Below are 23,085 nucleotides of genomic sequence, written 5' to 3' on the forward strand. Positions count from 1 at the left end.
ATGGCTTACTGCAGTTTCAGGCTTACAGAGCACCCTCCGGAAGCAGACAAATTTTTTTTAGGTTCAAACAATTTTTTATTGATGCAAGCAACAACAAATACAACAGCGTAGCACCCCAAGGGTACTTAATACCAACAAGGATGCATCATATTCTGTCTACACTTGTTTTATTATTGTTTAAGAATAACTGCAACTAAACTTTCCCCCCCCCCCCACCTTCTGAATCTACATAAGGCAAGCAAGCCCATCGGGGGTGGAAAGACACTCCGAGGCCCTGGAATCTGATGAGCCCCAAAGATGCCACACCACCTCCTCCCCCCACCAAACCCCACAGATCATAACCGTGACAAAGTACCAGATCCTTTCAAAAACCCCCACTTCTCCCTCCCCCCAATGGTACTCTCCACCCCACCCCACCAGTACTCACCATCGCTTTCCCAGCCCTACAAACTGAGCGTCCTGATTAGGACACCCATCTTAAAACTGCACGACCTTTGGGATGCAAGGATTGCAGATAAAATTTAAAATGTCTGCGATCTCCTGTCGAAGGATCACTCACAGAGTTGGTCTGCAGTAAACCCGCAAAAAAAAACAAAAAAAAAAACTAGGCAGTGAAAACAAATCACGAGCAGAATTAACTGAGATGAAACTAAGCAGTGAAGCTGCAGGAACAAAATGAGTAAGACAGGAAGCTCCCGGGCAGGTATCACAAAGGGGAGGGATCATCTTTTAGTTGCCCTGCAGCTGAAGCTAATAGAGATACAAGATCCCGTCCACTCAGCTTCCAGAGAGATTGTACAAGAAGTATTATTCTAACTACAATATATAGTTTTTCCTATCTTTCTACAGAAAATTCCATTTTTTTCATCTAATGTTACTATGTTCACTTTTAGTACGTGCGCAAGGAGAAACCTATACCTGGAGTTTCAGCCAAGATATCATCTCAGAAGTCAGGAGTATTGAACCATCTGCATACATCAAAGAAAGTTTCTCGAGAGCACAGCCTTAGTCTCTCTCTCTATCCTCTCCCTTCACCAGCCAACCTCTTACTGTATCTAAAGGCCATAAAAACTCACATCCTTCTGGTTTTCCTCTTTCAAAAAAATTAATTAATTAATTAAATAAACTACATTTCAGGGTGTTTTCACTCCCACACCTTTTCTGCTGAATTTATTGCGGGAAGGGATCTCCTTGCTGCGATAAGTTTAGCAGCCGCCTGTCCCCTCTTCCCCTCTCCATACATCACCAGCAGGAGGGATGTCCAGACCCTCCTGCTGATACCTGCCACGAACTACCTACCCCCCCCCCCCCCCCCGATTTCAGCAGGAGGGATGCCCAGTCCCTCCTGACTGGCACCCCCAAACCCACCCCAATGTTCCCTGGCAGGAGAGATGCCCAATCTCTCTTGCCAGAACCCCCGATTGCAGCAGGAGAGATGCCTGCTGGAAACCCCCCCCCCTGCATAATCATGGCAGGAAGGATAGTCAGTCCCTCCTATCTGGCACCCCCGAACCCACCCCAATGTCCCTTCTCCAAAGAGCTTACAGACAAACAGGATAATAATAATAATAACAGCTTATATACCGCAATTCCGTGAAGTTCTATGCAGTTTACAAAGATTAAGCAAAGGTACAAATTGATTGACTTTAAGAGGGGAGGAAGAAAGAGGGTTAATAGGACAGGAAATCCATTTTTGAGGAGAGAGTGATCAATAGAAGAAGTTAATCGCTGTAGAGGGGAGAAGAGAGGATCAGTTGTCTAGATACTTTAGGAACAGGTGTGTTTTCAGACGTTTCCTAAATTCCTCATAAGTAGTGGGCGAAAGCAATTGTTCTAGGTCTTTACCCCATGATGCTGCTTGGTGCGAGAGAAGATGTTCATGGTGTTTTTTCAGTTTACAACCTCTCACTGGGGGGGAAACGAAGTTGGAATGTGAGCTTCTGTTATGTCTGTTGGCTGAGAAGACGAAAAGGTCAGTTATATATTTAGGGGCAAGTCCGTGTAGTGCTTTGAAGCAGAAGCAGGCAAATTTAAACTTTACGCGCGCCTCCATTGGCAGCCAATGCAGCTGCCGGTAGTAGGGTGTCACATGGTCAAACTTCCTCAGCCCAAATGTCATGGATACAGTTAAGGGGAATCAGCAGGCTGGGTTGGAAGGCAGAGGAATAGGGTTAAGGTTTTTCAGTCTGCTTTTAAACAAGGGAAGGGGCTTGAAGGACAAACTCAGGTAATTTATTCCAGGCATAGGGGGCAGCTAGATGAAACGAACAAAGTCTGGAATTGGCAGTGAAGAAGGATAACGCTAAGAGTGACTGACTTAACTGATGAACGGAGGAATGGAGATATGACACAAGAAGGGGAGGGGGGGGGAGGCAGAGAGAGATCCACATGGAAGGAGGGAAAGAAGGAGAGAGGTGGTAGATAGTGGGAAAGAAAAAGGAATGTTAGATATTGCAGTGGAAGGGCAGTTACAGAGATAGAATATGGACGGTGAGCACAAAGACCATAATTTCAAATGGGCAGCAGACCCTGCAAGTTAACAGAAGACAAACAAAAATTAGAACCTGGGACCAACATCAACGAAATGACCAGACAACAAAGGGTAGAAAAAATAATTTTATTTCGTAATTTGTGATTACAGTATATCAGATTTGAAATGTGTATCCTGTCAGAGCTGCTGTTAGACAGCCAGTGTGAGCTAGGACTTAACAGAGAAAGGAAAATACTGTGTATATATATATATATATATATATATTTTTTTTTTTTTTTGTTTACACCACAGCACTGGTTTGGGGTTGGACATGGTAAAAGTGTGTGTGTGGGGGGGGGGTGATGAGACTACAAAATAGACCCGCCAGGATGTTTGAAAAAAACGCCCAATTGGGCAGGAAAAGCGAATCGAATCGAAAAATCTATTCAATAGGCCAAATCAAATCGAACACTTTTTCACTGATTCGGACAGCACTAGACCCGACACAGAGAGGAAGGACCGACACCAGCGAGTTACGAAGGCTGCTGCTGCCGGAAGAGGAAGAACTAACCGTGCTCGGGGAGTCCTTGCATTGACAGTTGGAAGCACGCCCGGCAACTTCTGTACTGTAACCATGCCAGGACAAGATTTGTTTCACTGGTGGGGGCTTCTATAGCCCCAGCCGGAATGCCCCTAACCGGAAGTTCATCTGTCCAAGGTGAAATACTAGCAGTGACTACGGAACCGGAAACAGCGAAACTAAAACATTCAAGAACGGTGTCCGGGAAAACGGAAATGGCATCGCTCCTCTGACAAAAGTTCCGTTTGTTGCGTGTTCGGGTTCTCCGGTGAGTGCAGAAGCGAGGGGAGGTAAATAAATATAAAAGAGTAAGGGATAATGCTCCCCGTTTCTCCTGTAGTTCTCCTGTGTTATGAGGCTGGAGCAATAGCGCTTCAGTGCTACTGCAGCAACTGCAAGGAAGACCAGCCTAATGATAAAAGTAGGTACAGACTTGGCGAGGGGGGGTCTTATTTATTTATTTTACTAAAGCGCACTAAATGCTAATGCGCCCATTGTATTTTGTGGACGTGTTAGCATTTAGCGTGCCTTTGTAATCGACCCCCCATAGATTGTAAACTGTCTGGGGAAATATTTAGTGTACCTGAATGTAACTCACTAACGCTGGTATAGGAACAATACAGCAACTTTAAATGCCTTTTAACCTTGAGTTAGTGCTCAGACTCCAAGATGGATTGTAAGAACTCAATATGGGGACTAGCCCCTGTAGAGATTCCTATGGTATCTATCATGGCACCATTGTACAGTTAAAGGTGATTCAAAGTGCTATTTGAAAAGTTCTCATATAATTCACTTACTCCATATAAAGAAACGTAATGTCCAACTATAAAGAAACTTCAAAATTGTGACTTCAAAAATAGACTTAGCTTGAAAAATGCCAACAGCGTGAGTTCAGCTGGGTTCTGACGCGTTTCGCCGCCCTGGCTTCCTCAGAGAACCCGCTAAGTTGCTGGAAAAGTTCAATGCAATAAGTGTCCTGATTCAAAAAGTAATTTTTCTGTTTCCTGAATGTAACTCAACATGTGGAGCTACTGAAAAAGGTGTGAGCTAGAACCAAAATTCCCCCTTCCCCCGCATTGCAGAGCTCTGATTCCTTTGCCCTGTCTCTCCCACAGCAGCGCTGGTTTGGAGACTATGGACAGGCTCCTACCACCCATGAATGCAAGTAAGTCGCCACGTAAACGAAGTACAAGCCAGTGCAAATCGGAACCACCCGTTCTGCTGACCAGCAAGAGGACAATTTACACTGCAGGGCGCCCACCATGGTATAATGAGCATGGCACCCAGTCCAAAGAGGCATTCGTCATTGGTAAGGTATTACTTTGCAGAAAGACAAGTCGTGCAGCTGTCACTTGCCCTTTGTGTGTGGTTGCATGCAAAGTTCTATTGCTGGTGGAATTCCTCACAAAAAAATTTCAAAATTCTGCACACAAAATTAGCAAATTCTACAAGTTTGTTTGTCAAAATTTAAAATGTTTTTCTTCTACCTTTTTTGTCTGGATGTTTTATTTTTCCATCTTGTTGGTTCCAGTTTTGTTTTTCTACTTTCCTGTCCATCTGCTAATTCTCCTTCAAGTGACTGCTACCCATTAGTCTCTTCTACTCTCTCCTGCCTATTCCTTCTCTACACCTGCCTCTATCTTACTGTTCTCTTTTTCACTTTTCAGCTACCTATCAAATTTCCATCTTCTCTCCGGTTCCCCATCTCATTCCTCCCTCAGCCCTCCATTCCCTTTCATCTTCAATGTACCTTCATTACCATATTTCTACCCTCTGTTCTCATTTGTTTCCTTGTCACCCTCTTGTACCCCTAAGGGTTCTACCATTCTCAGTGTCTTCCTTCCTCCCACCCACCTTATAGCCTGCATCTGTCATCTCTTCCTTCCCTCCCCACCCTCGTAGCCTGACCCTGATGCACTCTCCCCCCCTAGTCCAGCATTTCTCCCATTCTCTGCCCTCACTCCTATATCCAGGCATCTCTCCATAACTTTGTTCTGTTCCTTGATCCAACATCTTTCTCCCCCCCCTCTATCTCCTGTGTATCCCTCCCTCTCATCCACCCCCATGACAACACCTCTCTTCACCCTTCCTTGTGCCCTGTGTCAGATCTCTCTGTCCCCTTCTATGCACCATCTCTTCCTTCCTGTGTATCCCCCCCTTATGAGCAATTTCATCCTCTCCCCTCGCCATGCATGTCTCCCTCTCCTCTCCCTGTGCCAGCATCTTTCCTTCTTCTCGCCTTGCCCCTCTCCCTGTGCCAGCATCTTTCCTTCTTCTCGCCTTGCCCCTCCCCCTGTGCCACCAATTTTCCTTCCTCTTGCCTCTTCCCCTGTGCCACCAACTTTCCTTCCTCTCATCTCACTCCCTCCCCCTGTGCCACCAACTTTCCTTCTTACCCCTTCCTTCCCCCTGTGCCACCAACTTTCCTTCCTCTCCTCCCCTGTACTCTAAGGCCACCTTCTTTGGGTCACGGTACCTGCAGCGACTCACACGCTGCCTGCCGCTAACCCAGAAACCTCCCCTCTGCTGCGGAAAGACTTCTGGGTTAGCAGCAGGCAGTGTGTGCACCAGTACCATGACCCAAAGATGCTGACACGGTTGAGATTCTGTGCGACTGTGCAATTCTGCAGATTTTCTGCATTGCGCAGAGTTCCACCAGGAGTAAAAGTTCCTGGCTAACTACAACTACATTTTAGTGGAGCATTTGAGATGGTTGTAATGTGAAAACAGCTCAATAGGAGGAGTGTAGTTCTATTCTCTGCCCTTGGAGACATGAGAAGAGCTATAATTGCTAGAATGTGTATTTATTATACAAACTTAAATCCTAAGCAACAAAAATGCTGGCTTATCAATATGGCATAAGTCCAATATTCTATCTCCAGTAGTGGCCAGTGCAAGTGGCATGATTTTGTAACCCGCCTTGAACTATACTTTACTAGCATTTTGCGAGATATAAGATTACCTATAACAATTGCCACTGCTGAGTCATACCAGTGGTCCATCATGCCCAGCAGTCCGCTCACGCGGTCTAAGACCAGCACCCTAACTGAAACTAGCCCTACCAGCGCACGTTCTTGTTCAGCAAAAACTTGTCTAACTTTGTCTTGAATCCTTGGAGGGTATTTTCCCCTATAACAGTATGCTAGGTGTTCAATACCTTCCCGCAATCCAGGGGTTGCAGAACATAAGAATTGCCGCTGCTGGGTCAGACCAGTGGTCCATCGTGCCCAGCAGTCTGCTCACGTGGCAGCTCTTAGGTCAAAGACCAGTGCCCTAACTGAAACTAGCCTTACCTGCATACGTTCTGGTTCAGAAATCATAACACTTTTCTGAGCACATGCTCCTTCCATCTTAGAGAGTTAGAGCCTACTGTAGTTTTCAATTTCCTCAAGCAATCCGTGCAAGTGTCTTTTGGATTTGCCTCTTTTTCTTATTTTTTCACCTAAAAGTTCATCTTTTTCGGTGGCTTGAGTGCCTAAGACCCCTTTGCTCTGTTGGAGGAAAGGACACAGTCCTGTGGAGCCAAACTGCTACTTCACTGAGAAACTTCGGTGGATCTGTGGAGCTAGCCTGCTGTGTGCCACCCTTCCTGAACTCTGGGTCCATTCCCCTGAGAGCTGTCTTGTTCTCTGGTTTAAGCACAGGTTGTATGTGTTCCGAGTAAAATATCTTCTGGGTTTCAGGGTTCAGGCTGTCTTTCCTGCCCCCAATCGCGTGGGGGGGCATTTTGTGGCTCTGCCCGGCTAATTTAGATGACTGCCTGGCTAATCCTGCTGCTGCTGCTGCCGCCGATGCTCCTTCCTGGGATAACTCGCCGCTGAAAATTGTATTTTGACTCCTGCCTTTCTTTTTTTTTTTTTTTTGCACCATCATGCGAATCGAACCCACGATCCGGGGCTCTAATGTGTGCGTGACGGCTTCCCTTCTCTTCCCTCCAAAACCGGAAGTTACGTCCCGTGGGGGGAGAAAAGAAGGGAAGCTGGCACGCGCACATTAGAGCCCTGGAGCGTGACTTAAAGAAGTTTACTGCATTGACTATTAAACTCTCATAGAAAACGGCAGAAAAGGTTCAAAACCTCAATAAAATTAGTTAACAAATCCATCATCAAGGTAAGCCGATAAGTTTAAATAAAAGCCAGATTTCCTCTTTTTAAGAAATTACTAGGGCAAACTAAACAGGAAAACCGCATCCAGGAATATCTGTAGAAAAGAAAGTTGAAAAATAAGCAGAAAGTCGTGGTCCCCTCTCACATCAGGGAAGCCTGCAATCACACAAACGAGATTTCTGTAATGAGACCACTGCAGCATATCATTTTGCACAGTGACAAACAAAACATAGAGCCAAATGGGGATTTTTGTTTTTATATAGATCGAATCTGAGGAAATCAAACTTTTCTCATCTTTCAGAAGTAATAAGTCTGGCAGGTAACAGCTCTCTCAGCCACGGAGCACCTCATTAGCCTATATCTGCTGCCCCCTACACCAGAGAAAAACATGTACTGCACCCGTACTTGCTGCTTTTACTTGCTTTGGGCCTTCTTCGCTGACGGATCCTGCCTTTGCGGAAACAGAAAGTAGGCAGGACCCGGCAGCGAAGAAGGCCCGAAGCAAGCAAGAGCAGCAAGTTGTAAGCTTCCCTCCGTTGCTGGCCTATGGAAGATAGGTCAGCGATGGAGGAAGCTTGAGACTCTGCCAATGGGAGGGATGGGAAGAGAAATGCTGCTGCACCCAAGGAGGGGGAGGGGGAAGAGAAATGCTGCTGCTTCACCCAATTGGGGGGGAGAGAAATGCTGCTGCTGCTAGACCCAATGGGGGAGGGGGAAGAGAAATGCTACTGCTGCACTCAATTGGGGAGGGGTTAGGGGAGGAGAAGTGCTGCTGCTGCTGCACCAACTTGGGGAGAGGGGGGAAGGAAGACCAGGGAAGGGAGAGGAGAGGTAAGAGATGCCAAGACCATGGGATGGAGGGAAAGGAAAGGAGCTACCAGACCATAGAGGGGGTGGAGACATATGCCAGACCAGGAGGAAGGAAGGAGAGAAAGGAAGAAGAGATGCCAGATAATGGAGTGGGAGGGGGAGATGGAAAGATAGGCCAGGGCATGGGGGGAGGGAAGGAAAACTAAGGAGACATAAAATGCCAGACCAGAGGGAAAGAAAGGAGAGGAGGTGCCAGAGAAGGAGGGAGAGGGAGGAATAGGAGAGGAGGAATATGCCAAGGCATGGGGGGAGAGAAGGGAAGGAGATAGAGATGCCAGACCATGGAGTGGAGTGGGAAGAAAGGAAGGAAAGGAGAAGAGAGAGATGCCAAGGCATGGGGGGAGGGAAGGGAAACTAAAGAGACATAAAATGCCAGACCAGAGGGAAATAAAGAAGAGGAGGTGCCAGAGAAGGAGGGAGAAATAGGAGAGGGGAGAGAAGGGAAGGAGATAGAGATGCCAGACCATGGGGTGGAGTGGGAAGAAAGGAGAATAAAGAGAGATGCCAGAGCATAGGGGAGGGGGTGGAGTCAAAAAAATGGAGAGGGGTGAAGCTGAAATGAATCATATACAAAGGAGAGAAAGGGCACAGGATATACAGTTGTATTGAAAGGACATAGAAAGAGAGAAGATGCCATATGGAACAGAGAGGGCGGACACAGGATGCAAGGGGCAGAGAGAGGATGGACAGTAGATGGAAGGGGTAGAGAGAGGGCAGAGGCTGGGTGGAAGGGGCAAAGAGAAAGGACAGATGTTACATGAAAGAAGCGAGGACAAATGCTGAAGAGAGTGAAGAGAAGATGATTAAAGCAGAAACGACAAAAGGTAGAATTTTTTTTTTTTTGGTTGCTTTACATAGAATCAAGCAGTATTGTAACTGTATTGATTAAAGTTTATAAGTAGGAAAAGGAAATAAGGCAATTTTCGCTGCTTGGCTGGCCTGGAACTTCCTCTCTGATGTTAGAATTGACGTTGGAAGTGAAGTCTTGTGAGTCCGGCGCTTGTATGTGCCTGGGCTGGCTTGGGGAAACAGCAGGGAGAAATCAGCATGGTGGCTTGGGGGGTAGGGAAAGAATCGGGGAAGTGGAGAAATCGGCGGGATGGTTTGGGGGGGGGGGCAGGGGGAGAGAGAAAGAAAGGCAGAAATAAAGAGGGGGGCAGGGGGAGAGAGAAAGAAAGAGACAGAAAGAAATATTGGATTTACATTCAGAAGAAGGAAGTGCAACCAGAGACTCTTAAAATCACCAGACAAAAAGGTAGGAAAAATGATTTTATTTTCAATTTAGTGATCAAAATGTGTCCGTTTTGAGAATTTATATATGCTGTCTATATTTTGCACTATGGCCCCCTTTTACTAAACCGCGATAGTGGTTTTTAGCGCAGGGAGCCTATGAGCGTTGAGAGCCGCACGGGGCATTCAGCACAGCTCCTGGCACTAAAAACCTTTATCACGGTTTAGTAAAAGGGGAGAGGGTATATATAGTTGTCCATTTTTGTATAGTTGTTACTGAGGTGACATTGCATATTTTTAAAGTCATTTGTCTTGACCTCTGGAAAAAAACCCCAAATACAAATAACATTTTCTTTGTGTGTTTTTTAAAAATTTTATTTTATTTTTTTTATTTTATTGTTGGTAGATCATTTTGACTTGGTCATTTTAAAAGTAGCTCGCAAGCCAAAAAAGTGTGGGCACCCCTGCTATACTGTCCCCAAAAATGGTATTTTCTTATTTCTCATTATTTGTTTTATTTCTGTTTGTTAATTTGTAAAGTGGTGATTGTTATGTAGCAGTTTTTTTCAAATTTACATCTACTGTCTTTATATTTTGCACAGTATTAGAAGACGTGTCACTGTTTCTGTGGTGTTGAATTGTATGCAGAGTCTGGTTTCTTGGTTCAGTTTAACTTTTGTCTACATAGTTCTATTTTTAGTTTGTGATTATTCCATATTGGGTGAGGGTGTATCTGTCTGTGTGTATGAAAAGGACATGGCTTTCTGTTAGCATCGACTACAGGATCAATTGACTGTGTAGGATCTGGTTTGTTTAGTTTTACAATGTGTGTGTTGGTGTTCTAGTGTTCAATGCAGTGTTTAAGATGCTGCCTTTTCCTAGGTGCACCCTTGCTGTGCGACTCATGGATTATTACTAAAAATATATTTTTTTATATAGAGGAGGGGGTTGTTAAAAAATGATCAGCACTAGCTATCATATATACTAGGTACACCACTGGATTTAATGACCCTATTCTAACTTTACTGTTGACGTAGGTGTTGTCCCACCCCCCACACACTATAAAGAATTAAATTAAATTTGGCAGAGGGATCCAAGATGGCGACGGAGTAAGTCGTGTCGGCGAGAGGCTCCTGCACAATCGGCAAAATATTTACTTACTTGCCTTCTTTTTCCTGTCTTTACAATGCCGAAGCGCATTGATGTATGTTCGAGCTTAATTTCCTTTTATTATACATTAATTTTTGATCCTTGATTCCCACAAGGAGGTTTCTTAAGCTTTTTTCTCCCTCACAGGTGGACTATATTTAAGAGATTTTCTTCTTCTTCTTTTTGTTTCATATTCATTTGTTTAATAATGAATTGAAAAAGATGTATTCAATATTTCTTGTACAATTTTGTATGTAATTATTTGAAAATATAAATTAAAAAAAAAAAAAAAAAAAAAGGAAAGTGGTGTTTCTCATTGCCCTCATTTCTGCTCGTCGAGTCAGTGAGCTTCAAGCTTTGGTTGCGGATCCTCCTTTTACAGTATTTCATCATGACAAGGTGGTCCTTCGCACCCATCCCAAATTCCTCCCCAAAGTGGTCTCGGAATTTCATCTCAATCAATCCATTGTTCTTCCAGTGTTTTTTCCAAAGCCTCATTCTCACCCTGGAGAATCTGCTCTTCATACTCTGGACTGTAAGCGTGCTTTGGCTTTCTACCTAGAACGCACCAAGCCACACAGAACTGCTCCTCAACTTTTCGTCTCCTTTGATCCGAACAAGTTGGGACGCCCTATCTGTAAGCGCACCATCTCCAACTGTATGGCGGCTTGTATCTCTTTCTGCTATGCCCAGGCTGGATTACCCCTTCGCAGTAAAGTCACAGCCCATAAGGTCAGAGCAATGGCAGCCTCTGTAGCCTTCCTCAGATCGACACCGATTGAGGAGATTTGTAAGGCTGCTACTTGGTCCTCGGTTCATACCTTCACTTCTCATTATTGTCTGGATACTTTCTCCAGACGGGATGGACAGTTTGGCCAAACAGTATTACAAAATTTATTCTCCTAAGTTGCCAACTCTCCCACCATCCCATTTGGGTTATCTTGTAGGTCACCCATTAGTGAGAATACCTGCCTGCTTGTCCTGGGATAAAGCAATGTTACTTACCGTAACGGTTGTTATCCAGGGACAGCAGGCAGCTATTCTCACGTCCCACCCACCTTCCCTGGGTTGGCTTCTCTGCTAGCTATCTGAACTGAGGAGACACGCCCGGTGCATCGGGCGGGAAGGCACTTGTGCATGCGCGGTGCGGGCGACTGGAAACTTCGAAAGTTTCTACAAGCAAGTATGCTTGTCAGACGTCCGCATCAGGGCTCCGTTGGATGACGTCACCCACTAGTGAGAATAGCTGCCTGCTGTCCCTGGATAACAACTGTTACGGTAAGTAACATTGCTAACTATCTGTATGTGAAACCCTATATCTTCCCCCAAGCCAGACTGAGAGGTCTGCCATTAATTAAAGCCATGAAGTCAAGGAGGACACTGCACAAAGAGACAGAGAGAGACAGAAAGAGACATGGAGGCAGTTTTAATACCTCCACAATATATGTATCTAATTTCTCTTATGATCTTGCTTTACCTAGCAATTCACATAAATACGGAATTCCCATTTTCTTACACTATATATCGGTTTCCTGGTCTTTTGTTTATTATGTCTGCATGTATATAAGACCCTCTAATCAGGACTGAAAGGTCTCTTGTCACGCCCTGCTATTGCTTCTTCTGCGCTATTTTCGCCATCCAGGCCTTCTACATTACGCACAGCAGGTTGTTTATTATTGCTTAAAACTAATCACCCAGCAGTATATAAATATATAACGAAAAACAAAACCTAACTACTGCAAATACCTAGCAATGCACGGTAGTGTAAATAGCCCAGAAGATTGAAGGGACTATGGCCTCAGAATCGGAGCCTACGCATTGCCATAACAGTCACAGACTGGGAGTAATCTGCGCAGTGTAATCGCTCCTGCTCCAATCATCGGCCCACACACCTGCAATTTTTTAAGGGTTTTTTTCAAAGCAATTTTTTTAAAGATTTTTTTCAAAGCATTTAAATGAAATTACCACCCCTATGGGGTTATATGAAGATAAGTGCAAGCCAGGATAGTATCCAGACAATAATGAGAAGTGAAGGTATATATCCTGGCTTGCACTTATCTTCATATAACCCCATAGGGGTGGTAATTTCATTTAAATGCTTTGAAAAAAATCTTTAAAAAAATTGCTTTGAAAAAAACCCTTAAAAAATTGCAGGTGTGTGGGCCGATGATTGGAGCAGGAGCGATTACACTGCGCAGATTACTCCCAGTCTGTGACTGTTATGGCAATGCGTAGGCTCCGATTCTGAGGCCATAGTCCCTTCAATCTTCTGGGCTATTTACACTACCGTGCATTGCTAGGTATTTGCAGTAGTTAGGTTTTGTTTTTCGTTATATGTTTATTATTGCTGCAATGTTTTGCATGTTTTCATGTTTATTATTGTTTGTTCTTTTATAAGCTGCAGAGCAGAACAAAACTGTATAATGTTGGTGGGGAAGTTTCCTGTACCCCTTCTTCTTTGTGTTTTATCCTTGTGATCAATTTCTTTGGGACAAAACTGAAGGGGGGCAGTGTGGGAAGTGCTTAAAGGTGTGAGTATCACACTCCTGGGTTTGGATTGAGCACCAAACGTAAGGACTCTTGAAATTAACAGAAGATTAACAAAGGTAAGAACCTAATCTTCTAGTATTACTCCATGTTGTGACCTTACCTTAATGTATTGCGTTCCATTCTGGTTGCCTTATCTCAAAAAAGATATAGCAGAACTAGAAAAAGGTTCAAAGAGCAGCGACTAAGATGATAAAGGGGATGGAACTCCTCTCGTATGAGGAAAGGCTAAAGGAGGTTAGGGCTCTTATGCTTGGAAAAGTGATGACTTAGGGGAGATATAATTGATTGAAATCTTCAAAAACCTGGGTGATGTAGAACGGGTACAAGTGAATCTTTTTTTTTTTATTACATCAAAAATTGCAAAGACTAGGGGACACGCAATGAAGTTACAGGGAGATACTTTTTAAAATCAATAGGAGGAAATATTTTTTCAGTCGGAAAATAGTTAAGTTTTGGAACGCATTGCCAGAGGATGTGGTAAGAGCGGTTAACATAGCTGGTTTAAAAAAAGGGTTGGAAAAGTCCATGGTCTGCTATTGAGATAGATATTTTTTTTTGGGGGGGGGGTAGCCACTGTTTGCCCTGGATTGGTAGCATGGAATGTTCCAAGTTTCCAAGTTTATTAAGTATTTGATTAATCGCTTATTCCACATTCTAAGCGATGTACAAAATATTAAATTACAATAATTGCTACTATTTGGATTTTTGCCTGGTACTTATGATCTGAATTAGCACTGTGAAGACAGAATACTGGGCTAGATGGACCTTTGGTCTGACCCAGTAAAGCTATTCTTATGTTCTAAATAAATCATTTGCCACCTATAGTCAATGGTACATTTAATGTTTGAAATTGCATAACAGATATCTCAAAAGATAAGGTAAGTGAATGTCTTTGCAGCTTTTGTCTGCTTGAATGATTTGGGTGTAATCTGTTCCGATAAGTACATCTGATTTTCAGCTGATTTATTATTTTGTTAACCTTTTAATTGTTGGTATAGGTCATGGTGCTGTTTTTTCATTTAGCTCAACAGAACACTGAAGAATTCCCTTCCAGGACAAGGACAGATTCCCTTGAGTATCACTGGAACATGTGCTTATTTGTAATTTCCTTAGCAAAGCAGCAGATGAATCCAGACAAGTGGGAATAGCTCACATCGACCAGCAGGTGGAGATAGAGAAACTGATTAACCGTTGGCCTTATAGCCCGGTATTCTCTCTGTCCATTCAGTTTGCTCTATCTCCCAGCAGGAATGTGAGCTAGTCCTCTAGCTCCTGGATTTTGGCTGTGCCGGGTGCTTTCTGAGCGACTTGAGTCTGCTGTTGAGACTAGCTCTCTTCTGCTAGACAGGGGTGCCTGGCTGAGCGGTGCCGGCTTTAGGTGAACACCTGGGCCCTCCCAGGTCCCTTCTCCACCCTACCCTCCGGAGGATTGAGGGATTCATTGGGCTCTGCGGTCTTCTTTCCAGTATTAAAAAAAAAAAAAAAAAAAAAAAAAGGAGACAGAGCCTGTTAGTGCTGTGCTGTTCCTGTTTGGTCAGCTATACTTACAACTGCCAGCCATAACTTCGCGTTGTAAACGTCGCGTTTTGGGGGTGAGTACTTCTGCTGATTTTTGTTTCCCCGCTCCGCGTTCCGACCATCCGACACGAGTTGCGACGTCGACCGAGGGCAGGTCGGGGTCGCGAGTTGAGGGCGGGTTTCTGAGCGAGCAGAAAGAAATGGCGGCAGAAGCTGCAAAGCGGTGTTCTCGCTGTGGTAAGCGAAGGACACTGCTAGGTCTGTGCTCAGCCGGGTGTTCAGATACACCGGCTGAGGCTTCTCAGGCAGCAGAAGTGGCTCAGTCCCGCGTTGGGGAAGCGCATGGGATTTCCCCTTCCCTTGTGGTTGAGTCGGCCAAACACCAAACTACTGGGACGGAGGAGGGGAAGCCAGCGGAGGCAGTGGCGTCAGGGACGCTGGGAGGAGCCGCGGGTCCGCTCCTCTGTTCGGATCAGACTGGGTTGGCTGGATTTGGGCCAACTTCATTTTCGCCAGAGTTTGTGATGTTAATGCACCGAGCTTTTCTGTTACAGGGCTCTCAGCCTGCTCAGCCGGTGCCTATGAGTATGTCAGAGCGTCCGGTTCCATCTACTTCCACTTCGGGTTTTGCTAGCAAACCTTTGTGTGCGGCTGCGGTTCTTGCGGTATCTCCCGGAGATTCACGGGTAGCAAAAAAGCGCAGACTCGCAGCCGCGGACGAGGGTGATATTATTCCAGTCTCCCCGTTATCTCTTCCGGACTCCCTTGAAGAGGGTGAGGTATTGGACTTGGAAGATCCCCCGGGGAGGGAAGTAGATGATCCGTCCGCTCTACGTCTTTTTCATAGGGAAGAACTTTCTTCATTAATTTCTAAAGCGTTGCAAGGCTTAAACATCTCGCAAGATGATGCGGCTAATTCTGGTTCCACCAATCCCCTTATGACAGGGACGCGAAAGCCACCCAGGTCCTTCCCAGTGCATGAGGCTATGCAGGAACTTATCACGGCGCAGTGGGACACGCCGGAGGCAAGTCTTAGGGTAGCAAAGGCCATGCGGCTATTGTACCCGGTGGCTCAGAGGGAACTTGAAAGATTTCAATTACCCAGGGTTGACGCGTTGGTGGCCGCAGTTACAAAAAAGACTACCTTGCCGGTTGAAGGGGGAGTTGCCTTAAAGGATACTCAGGACAGGAAGATTGAATCTTCTTTGAAAATGTCCTTCGAGGTAGCTGCGGTCACTCTACAGGCTGCAATTTGTAGTTCATACGCGGCACGAGCGTGTCTGCAGTGGTCTCAGTTAATGACTGATAATTTAATGGAGTCGGGAGGTTCGGTTCCAGTAGAACTGGCTGATTTGGAATCAGGTCTGGCATATTTAGCAGATGCTTTATATGATATTATTCGGGCTTCCTCAAAACAAATGTCTCTGGCGGTGGTTTCTCGTAGGTCTTTATGGCTCCGTAATTGGGCAGCAGATGCAGCGTCTAAGCTCCGGCTCATAAAGCTCCCTTTTAAAGGCCGTTTGCTTTTTGGGGAAGATTTGGATAAATTAATCAAGGATTTTGGGGATACCAAAACCCAAAGGTTGCCGGAAGATAGACCTAGACCCCCGTTGAAATCCTCCACCTCGAGACAGCGTTTCCGATATCGGACAGGTAAACCGGGTTTGAGGTCCACGTATGGTTCCTTCCCTGCTTCAAGGCCTAGGTTTCCGCAGAAAGGTTCCTTTCGTGCAGCAAAACCTCCTTCAGCTCAGTCAGCCCGTGCCCCAGCAAATCGGTCCTCACAATGACGGGGTCTTGGCTCCCTCCGCTATTCCCTTAGGGGGAAGGCTGTCGGCTTTTGTAGCGGAGTGGGCCAATATCACGTCGGATCAGTGGGTGCTAGAAATTATTCGAGACGGTTACAAGTTAGAGTTCGCCTCTCCCGTCGCCGATTCTTTCTTGGTATCCCCATGCAATGGGGTGACCAAAAGGGACTCGGTACGATTGACTCTTCAGGTGCTTCTGGATCTGGGGGCGGTGGTGCCGGTGCCACAGGAAGAAGTGGGACTCGGCAGATATTCCATTTACTTCATTGTGCCAAAGAAAGGGGGGTCGTTCAGACCGGTGCTGGATCTCAAACGAGTCAACGAATTTCTCAGTATCCGTCATTTTCGGATGGAGACAGTTCGGTCTGTCATTGCGGCAGTGAGGCCGGGGGAGTTCCTCACTTCTCTCGATCTCAAGGAGGCGTACCTCCACATTCCGATTTGGCCCCCGCATCAGAGGTTTCTGCGGTTTGCGATCCTGGGCCAGCATTATCAATTTCGGGCGATGCCCTTTGGTCTGGCAACAGCTCCTCGCACTTTTTCAAAGGTGATGGTGGTTGTGGCAGCATGTCTCCGCAAGGAGGGGATTCGAGTTCACCCTTACTTAGACGATTGGTTGATCCGCGCCTCTTCAAGGCAGGAAAGTTTGTCGGTGACTCAGAGCGTGATATCTCTCCTTCAGTCTTTGGGGTGGATCATCAACTTTCCCAAGAGTTCGCTGTCCCCGTCTCAATCCTTAGTGCATCTAGGAGTGATGTTCGATACTTGTCAGGGAAAGGTGTTTCTACCCCGAGAGCGGGGAGAGAAGTTACAGTCTCAGGTTCGTCTACTTCTCGAATCCCCGAGACCTCGGGTTTGGGATTATGTACAGGTTCTAGGCTCGATGGTGGCGGCTATAGAGGTGGTACCCTGGGCTCGGTTCCACATGAGGCCGTTGCAAAGGTCTCTTCTTTCACGGTGGTCCCCGGCGTCCCAGGATTACGATCTGCGTCTCCAGTGGACTCCTCGAGCGGCTTCCAGCATGCAGTGGTGGCTCAACGAGTTCAATCTTTTTCGGGGCATGCCGTTGGCGACGCCGGATTGGGTCGTAATCACGACAGATGCCAGTCTTCGGGGTTGGGGGGCTCAGTGCCTACAAGCATCGATCCAGGGGGTTTGGTCCTCGGTAGAGGCCCAGTGGTCGATCAATATGCTGGAGTTGAGGGCTATCAGGCTGGCGCTTCTGGCATTTCAGTCCAGGATTCAGGATCGTCCAACCAGGATCTTTTCGGACAGCGTCACAGCAGTGGCGTATATCAATCGGCAGGGGGGTACCAGGAGTCCTCAGTTAGCCGAAGAGGCAAGGCTGCTGTTTCAATGGGCAGAGACGCATGTTCCTCTCCTCTCGGCGGCATACATTGCGGGGCACGAAAATATTCAGGCAGACTTCCTCAGCAGAAATCGTCTCGATCCAGGGGAGTGGGAGCTGTCCGCTCAGGCGTTCAATATGCTAGTCCTAAGGTGGGGGCTCCCGGAGATAGATCTCATGGCCTCGTCTCGCAATGCAAAGCTGCCTCGGTTCTTCAGCAGACGCAAGGAACTGAACTCGGAGGGGGTAGACGCGTTAACCCTCCCTTGGCCTCCAAATTCCCTCCTATACATATTTCCTCCTTGGCCAATGATAAGTCGGGTGTTACAACGCATCGCTCTCTTCCAGGGACTGGTGATCCTGGTAGCTCCAGATTGGCCGCGTCGTCCGTGGTACGCAGATCTGATGCAACTATATGCGGGCGATCGTTTGAAATTTCAAGTGACTCGGGACTTACTAACTCAGGGTCCAATCTCCATAGAAGATCCGTACCACTTTGGTCTTACGGCCTGGCTATTGAACGGTCACGGCTAAGGAATAGAGGTTATTCTGAGCAGGTGATTGCCACGCTTCTTCAAGCAAAGAAACTTTCCACGTCTACCTCCTATGCTAGAGTCTGGAAAGTGTTTGACTCGTGGTGTGGGAGGCACGGGATTTCGCCCTTTCGGGCGTCTTTATCGGCTATTCTTTCCTTTCTGCAAGAGGGCGTAGCTAAAGGGTTGGCCTATAATTCTCTGAAGGTTCAGGTAGCGGCCATTGCTTGTTACAGGGGCCGGATTTCTCGTTTGTCGCTGGCATCACAGCCCGACGTAGTCCAATTTTTAAAAGGAGTTCACCATATCAGACCTCCTATGAAGAGACCGTGTCCCTCATGGAGTCTTAAGCTGGTCCTTGGGAGGTTACGAATGGTGCCTTTTGAGCCTTTATCCATGGCTACGCTAAAAGATGTCACTTTGAAAACAGTGTTTTTGGTGGCTATGGCTTCGGCAAGACGGGTGTCTGAATTGCAGGCGCTATCTTGTAGGGATCCTTTTTTGCGGATTTCGGATGCTGGTGTATCGGTTCGAACGGTACCGTCCTTCTTGCCGAAAGTGATGTCTTCCTTTCATATGAACCAGTGTTTATTCCTCCCGGCCTTTCGGAAGGAAGATTGGGGGAAGCAGTACTCGTTGTTACGTCTCCTGGATGTGCGACGGATGATTCTACATTATTTGGGGGTGACTAACGACTTTCGCCGGTCGGATCACCTCTTTGTTTTGTTCGCGGGGAAAAACAAGGGAATGGCCGCGTCGAAAGCTTCCATTGCGCGTTGGGTCAAGGAGACAATTGCTTCGGCTTATTTGTTGACAGGGAAGCAAGTGCCAGAGCAACTTCGTGCTCATTCAACTCGGGCTTTAGCTACGTCATGGGCGGAGTCCGGGGGTCTTTCCTTAGAGGAGATTTGCAGGGCGGCTACTTGGTCGTCGGGAAATACATTTTCAAAGCATTACCGGTTGGATGTGGCAGCCAGTGAGGAGGTTAGTTTTGGCGCTTCTGTGATTGCGGAGGCGGCATTAACTTCCCACCCAATTTGAGTTTTGCTTTGCTACATCCCACTTGTCTGGATTCATCTGCTGCTTTGCTAAGGAAGGTAAAATTATGTTCTCACCTGTTAATTTTCTTTCCTTTAGAAGCAGCAGATGAATCCAGAGCCCCACCCTTTAACTTCAATATCTATATAGGTGTTCGGGGGCAGTCTTTGTTTATTTTCCAATTGGGTTATTGTTGGTAGTTGTATTCAGTAATGTTTCATTGTTGCATTTGATACTGGAAAGAAGTTTTTTAAGAGGCTCATTCTCCTATCTCGGGATGCTTGGGCAAGGAGCATAACTGAATGGACAGAGAGAATACCGGGCTATAAGGCCAACGGTTAATCAGTTTCTCTATCTCCACCTGCTGGTCGATGTGAGCTATTCCCACTTGTCTGGATTCATCTGCTGCTTCTAAAGGAAAGAAAATTAACAGGTGAGAACATAATTTTACCATAGCTTCCAGTGATGAACCAATGAGTAAACAAATATTTTATTTGCTTCCTATCTTGTGTGGATCAGGGCTGGGAGGTGGCAGTGCCTCAGGAAAAACAACAGTAGCCAGGCTGATCATTGAAGCTCTGGATGTGCCTTGGGTGGTGCTGCTTTCCATGGACTCTTTTTATAAGGTGAAGTAATGGATATGGGTATTTTATGGTAGGGCTGAGAGTAGTACGTGCCAGGAGGAAGATGTGTCTCAAGGGTGGTGGGTTGGGTTTGCTTGGGTATGTCAAAGAAGAGGATGGAATGTATGAAAGAATAAACATTCCATGAGGGAGCGGGAAGGGGCTTATTGTGGGAGAAAAGCATGTATATCTGTGGGAGGCGGACGCTTGTGTGGAGGAATGAGCATGTATGTCATGAAACAAAAAGGAGTTCATAGCTGGGATGCATTTGTTTATCTGCTGGTGGAGGGATTATGTTGCAGAAACGAATATGTTTATCAGTTTGGGTGTGCATGGTGAGGGACTGAATGTAAATTATAGGGAATAGGGTTAGATCATGAATGTCCCACTGAGTAAGATGGGATGGATGAATTCTACCAAAAAACCCCATCCAGGATAAGCTGAAGGCAAGGAGCAGTAATGCACGCATTAAACTTAGAAATGGAATCTGTTCTTTGGTTTTGGGATTATGGTTTGTTCCTGCTGTTTCAGGCCAGTTTCTCTTACTTGGTATGGTTCTTTGCACATGCCCCTGCTTCTCTTGCACAGCCTCATTCTTCACTTCTAGTCTGATCTTTGTCTTTGACAGGTGCTGACCAAAGAGCAGCAGGAACAAGCAGCTAGCAATGACTTAAACTTTGATCACCCTGATGCCTTTGATTTTGATTTAATCATCTGCACTTTGAAGAAACTGAAGCAAGGAAGGAGCGTGAAGATTCCTGTCTATGACTTTACCAGCCACAGCCGGAAGAAGGACTGGGTATGATGAGGCTTAGGGAATGAATGTCTAGATGATTGAGTGGTTAAGGCAAGGGCAGGAGCAGGAGAAGAGAGCGGTGGCAGTGAAAGGGGGCAACAGGTATGATGGGGAAGACATCTGAGGCTTAAAATAGGGAGGTTTTTATTTATCTGAAATACTCACGGGGATTGCAGTCAAAAAGACATGAAAATGACAATATGCTCTCTGAAAATAACTTAAACAAATTATAAAACATTATACACATTAAAATCAGTAGGGCCTGTGCTATCTTGTACAAAGAAATAGAAGAAGAGTTTATATTTGTAGCAGAATCTGGCTTATGTGAACCAAATACTCCTTTCTTCTCTGCAGAAAACGTTGTATGGTGCCAATGTCATTATATTTGAAGGGATCATGGCATTTGCTGATAAGGAACTACTGAAGGTAAGCAGGGAACTGGATGTTTTGTGCAGAATTAGTGAGCCTGACACCAATGTAACTCGAAACTATTCTCTGTAACATCACTGGCTATGCATAGTCTCTTCCTCTGTAAACTGCTCTGAACTGCTGGTGGTACTTGCGGTATACAAAAATAAAGTTGTTATTATTATTATTATAAGTAGAATTGAAAGCCATGTGCCAGATGAGATCCATTCTCGGAGAGGCTCTGCTAGCTCCAGTGACATTTCCCTTCAGTTGCTCGTTGGAGCAGGAATGGCCAGATGTCAAGCAACCACAAGTTACTGCACTGACCTGTTATAATGTATTCAAATATGTGGTCTATACCTCTGTATCATTTCTAATATTATGTAAGTCGCAGTGATTCCTAGTCGACATTTACAGGATACAAGAATCAGTATGGTATGATTAATGTAAAAAGCAGAGTCCTATTTGGGTAGCACAAATTCACAAAAGCAATACTTTGTGAAAAGAGGTGAAGTGTTACCATGGGTATGAGTCATAGAAACCTAGAAAAAAAACCATCGAAAAATGAAGGCAGATAAAAACCATATTGCCCTTAGATATCTAACATACCGGTACTTGTCCTAAGCTTTATTGAATTCAGATACAACTCTGCCAGGATGCCATTCCATGCATTCACCACTCTTTCTGTGAAAAAGTATTTTCTGAGGTTACTTCTGAGTCTGTCCCCTTTCACCTTCTTTCTAAGCCCCCCTCAATCCAGAATTTTCTTTCAATTGAAAGAGACTCGCCTCATGTGCACTTATGCCACAAAGGTATTTAAGCATCTAAGAACATAAGAATTGCCGCTGCTGGGTCAGACCAGTGGTCCATCGTGCCCAGCTGTCCGCTCACACGGCGGCCCTTAGGTCAAAAACCAGTGCCCTAACTGAGACTAGCCTTATCTGCGTACGTTACGGTTCAGCAGGAACTTGTCTAACTTTGTCTTGAATCCCTGGAGGGTGTTTTTCCCTATAACAGCCTCTGGAAGAGCGTTCCAGTTTTCTACCACTCTCTGGGTGAAGAACTTTGTTACGTTTGCCCTCTCGTTCTCTCTACCTTGGAGAGGGTGAACAACCTGTCTTTATCTACTAAGTCTATTGAATGTTTCGATCATGTCCCCTCTGTCTCCTCTTTTCAAGGGAGAAGAGGCCCAGTTTCTCTAATCTCTCGCTGTACGGCAATTCATCCAGTTCCTTAACCATTTTAGTCACTCTTCTCTGGACCCTCTCTCCCCTTTCCTCCAAAATGATATATTGAGATTGTGCCTCAAGATAAGATAAGCTTATTATATGAACATTGTTGTAAGCAATGGGACACTGAGCTTGTACTTTGAATGGTTGTACAAGAAGCACACTATTGTAACGTTTGAGTCTACATAGAGCTGGTTTCCTTTATAAAATCAGTTAAAGGATATTTGAATAGTTCACAGTATGTGCAATTGTAGTATGAAATTAGAAAACAAAACAGCATTTGTATTTGCTAAATTATAAGTAAATTGGCTCAAAACTGAATGTGTTTGGGTAGAAGGAGGTTTTTTATGCCAATGAGGTATCTGTTTAATGCTTTTCTGCATACTAATGAGCCAGTGGCAGGCTAGAGTTTGAGGCTTTTTCATTCTCCTTTAAACAAACCCAGGAGAATTGTGAGCCGAATGTTAGTAGCAATCCTTGTGACAGGAAGGTTTGTAAATTTGTCTAGGGGGTTTTGGGACAATTGAACTGGATTTGATTCCCACTGCAGCTCTTTGTGACCTGGGCAATTCACTTAACCCTCCATTGGCCCAGCTACATAACTTAGATTGTGAGTGTACTAGGGACAGAAAAAATACCTGCATTTCCAGTGCAATAGGTGAGACATTCTAGACCAGGGGTAGGGAACTCCAGTCCTCGAGAGCCGTATTCCAGTTGGGTTTTCAGGATTTCCCCAATGAATATGTATTGAAAGCAGTGTATGCAACGCAGCTGGCAATACGACATCTGGATGCATTCTCTGAGTACCCATTATGTAGGAATGTACGAA

At 45.5% G+C, this 23,085-nt stretch overlaps 1 protein-coding gene across 8 annotated transcripts in view; it reads left to right on the plus strand.

The window, feature by feature from the left end:
• Positions 1-3,053: 3,053 nt before the first annotated feature.
• UCKL1 (uridine-cytidine kinase 1 like 1) overlaps positions 3,054-23,085 on the plus strand; it is an 84,865-nt gene continuing 64,833 nt past the window's right edge. For 3 of the 8 annotated variants that reach the window (XM_033962826.1, XM_033962819.1, XM_033962825.1), the window contains exons 1-5: positions 3,054-3,318; positions 4,166-4,359; positions 19,720-19,826; positions 20,452-20,622; positions 20,974-21,045. In XM_033962826.1, the coding sequence (XP_033818717.1) occupies positions 4,185-4,359; positions 19,720-19,826; positions 20,452-20,622; positions 20,974-21,045 (525 nt within the window). In that variant the 5' untranslated portion in view covers positions 3,054-3,318; positions 4,166-4,184. Of the gene's footprint in view, positions 3,472-4,165; positions 4,360-19,719; positions 19,827-20,451; positions 20,623-20,973; positions 21,046-23,085 lie in introns of those variants that run through there. The other 5 variants (XM_033962820.1, XM_033962824.1, XM_033962823.1 and 2 more) reach the window with 5 other exon arrangements.

The sequence above is a fragment of the Geotrypetes seraphini genome, chromosome 11 (genome assembly GCF_902459505.1).
Source record: "Geotrypetes seraphini chromosome 11, aGeoSer1.1, whole genome shotgun sequence".
NCBI lineage: Eukaryota > Metazoa > Chordata > Amphibia > Gymnophiona > Dermophiidae > Geotrypetes > Geotrypetes seraphini.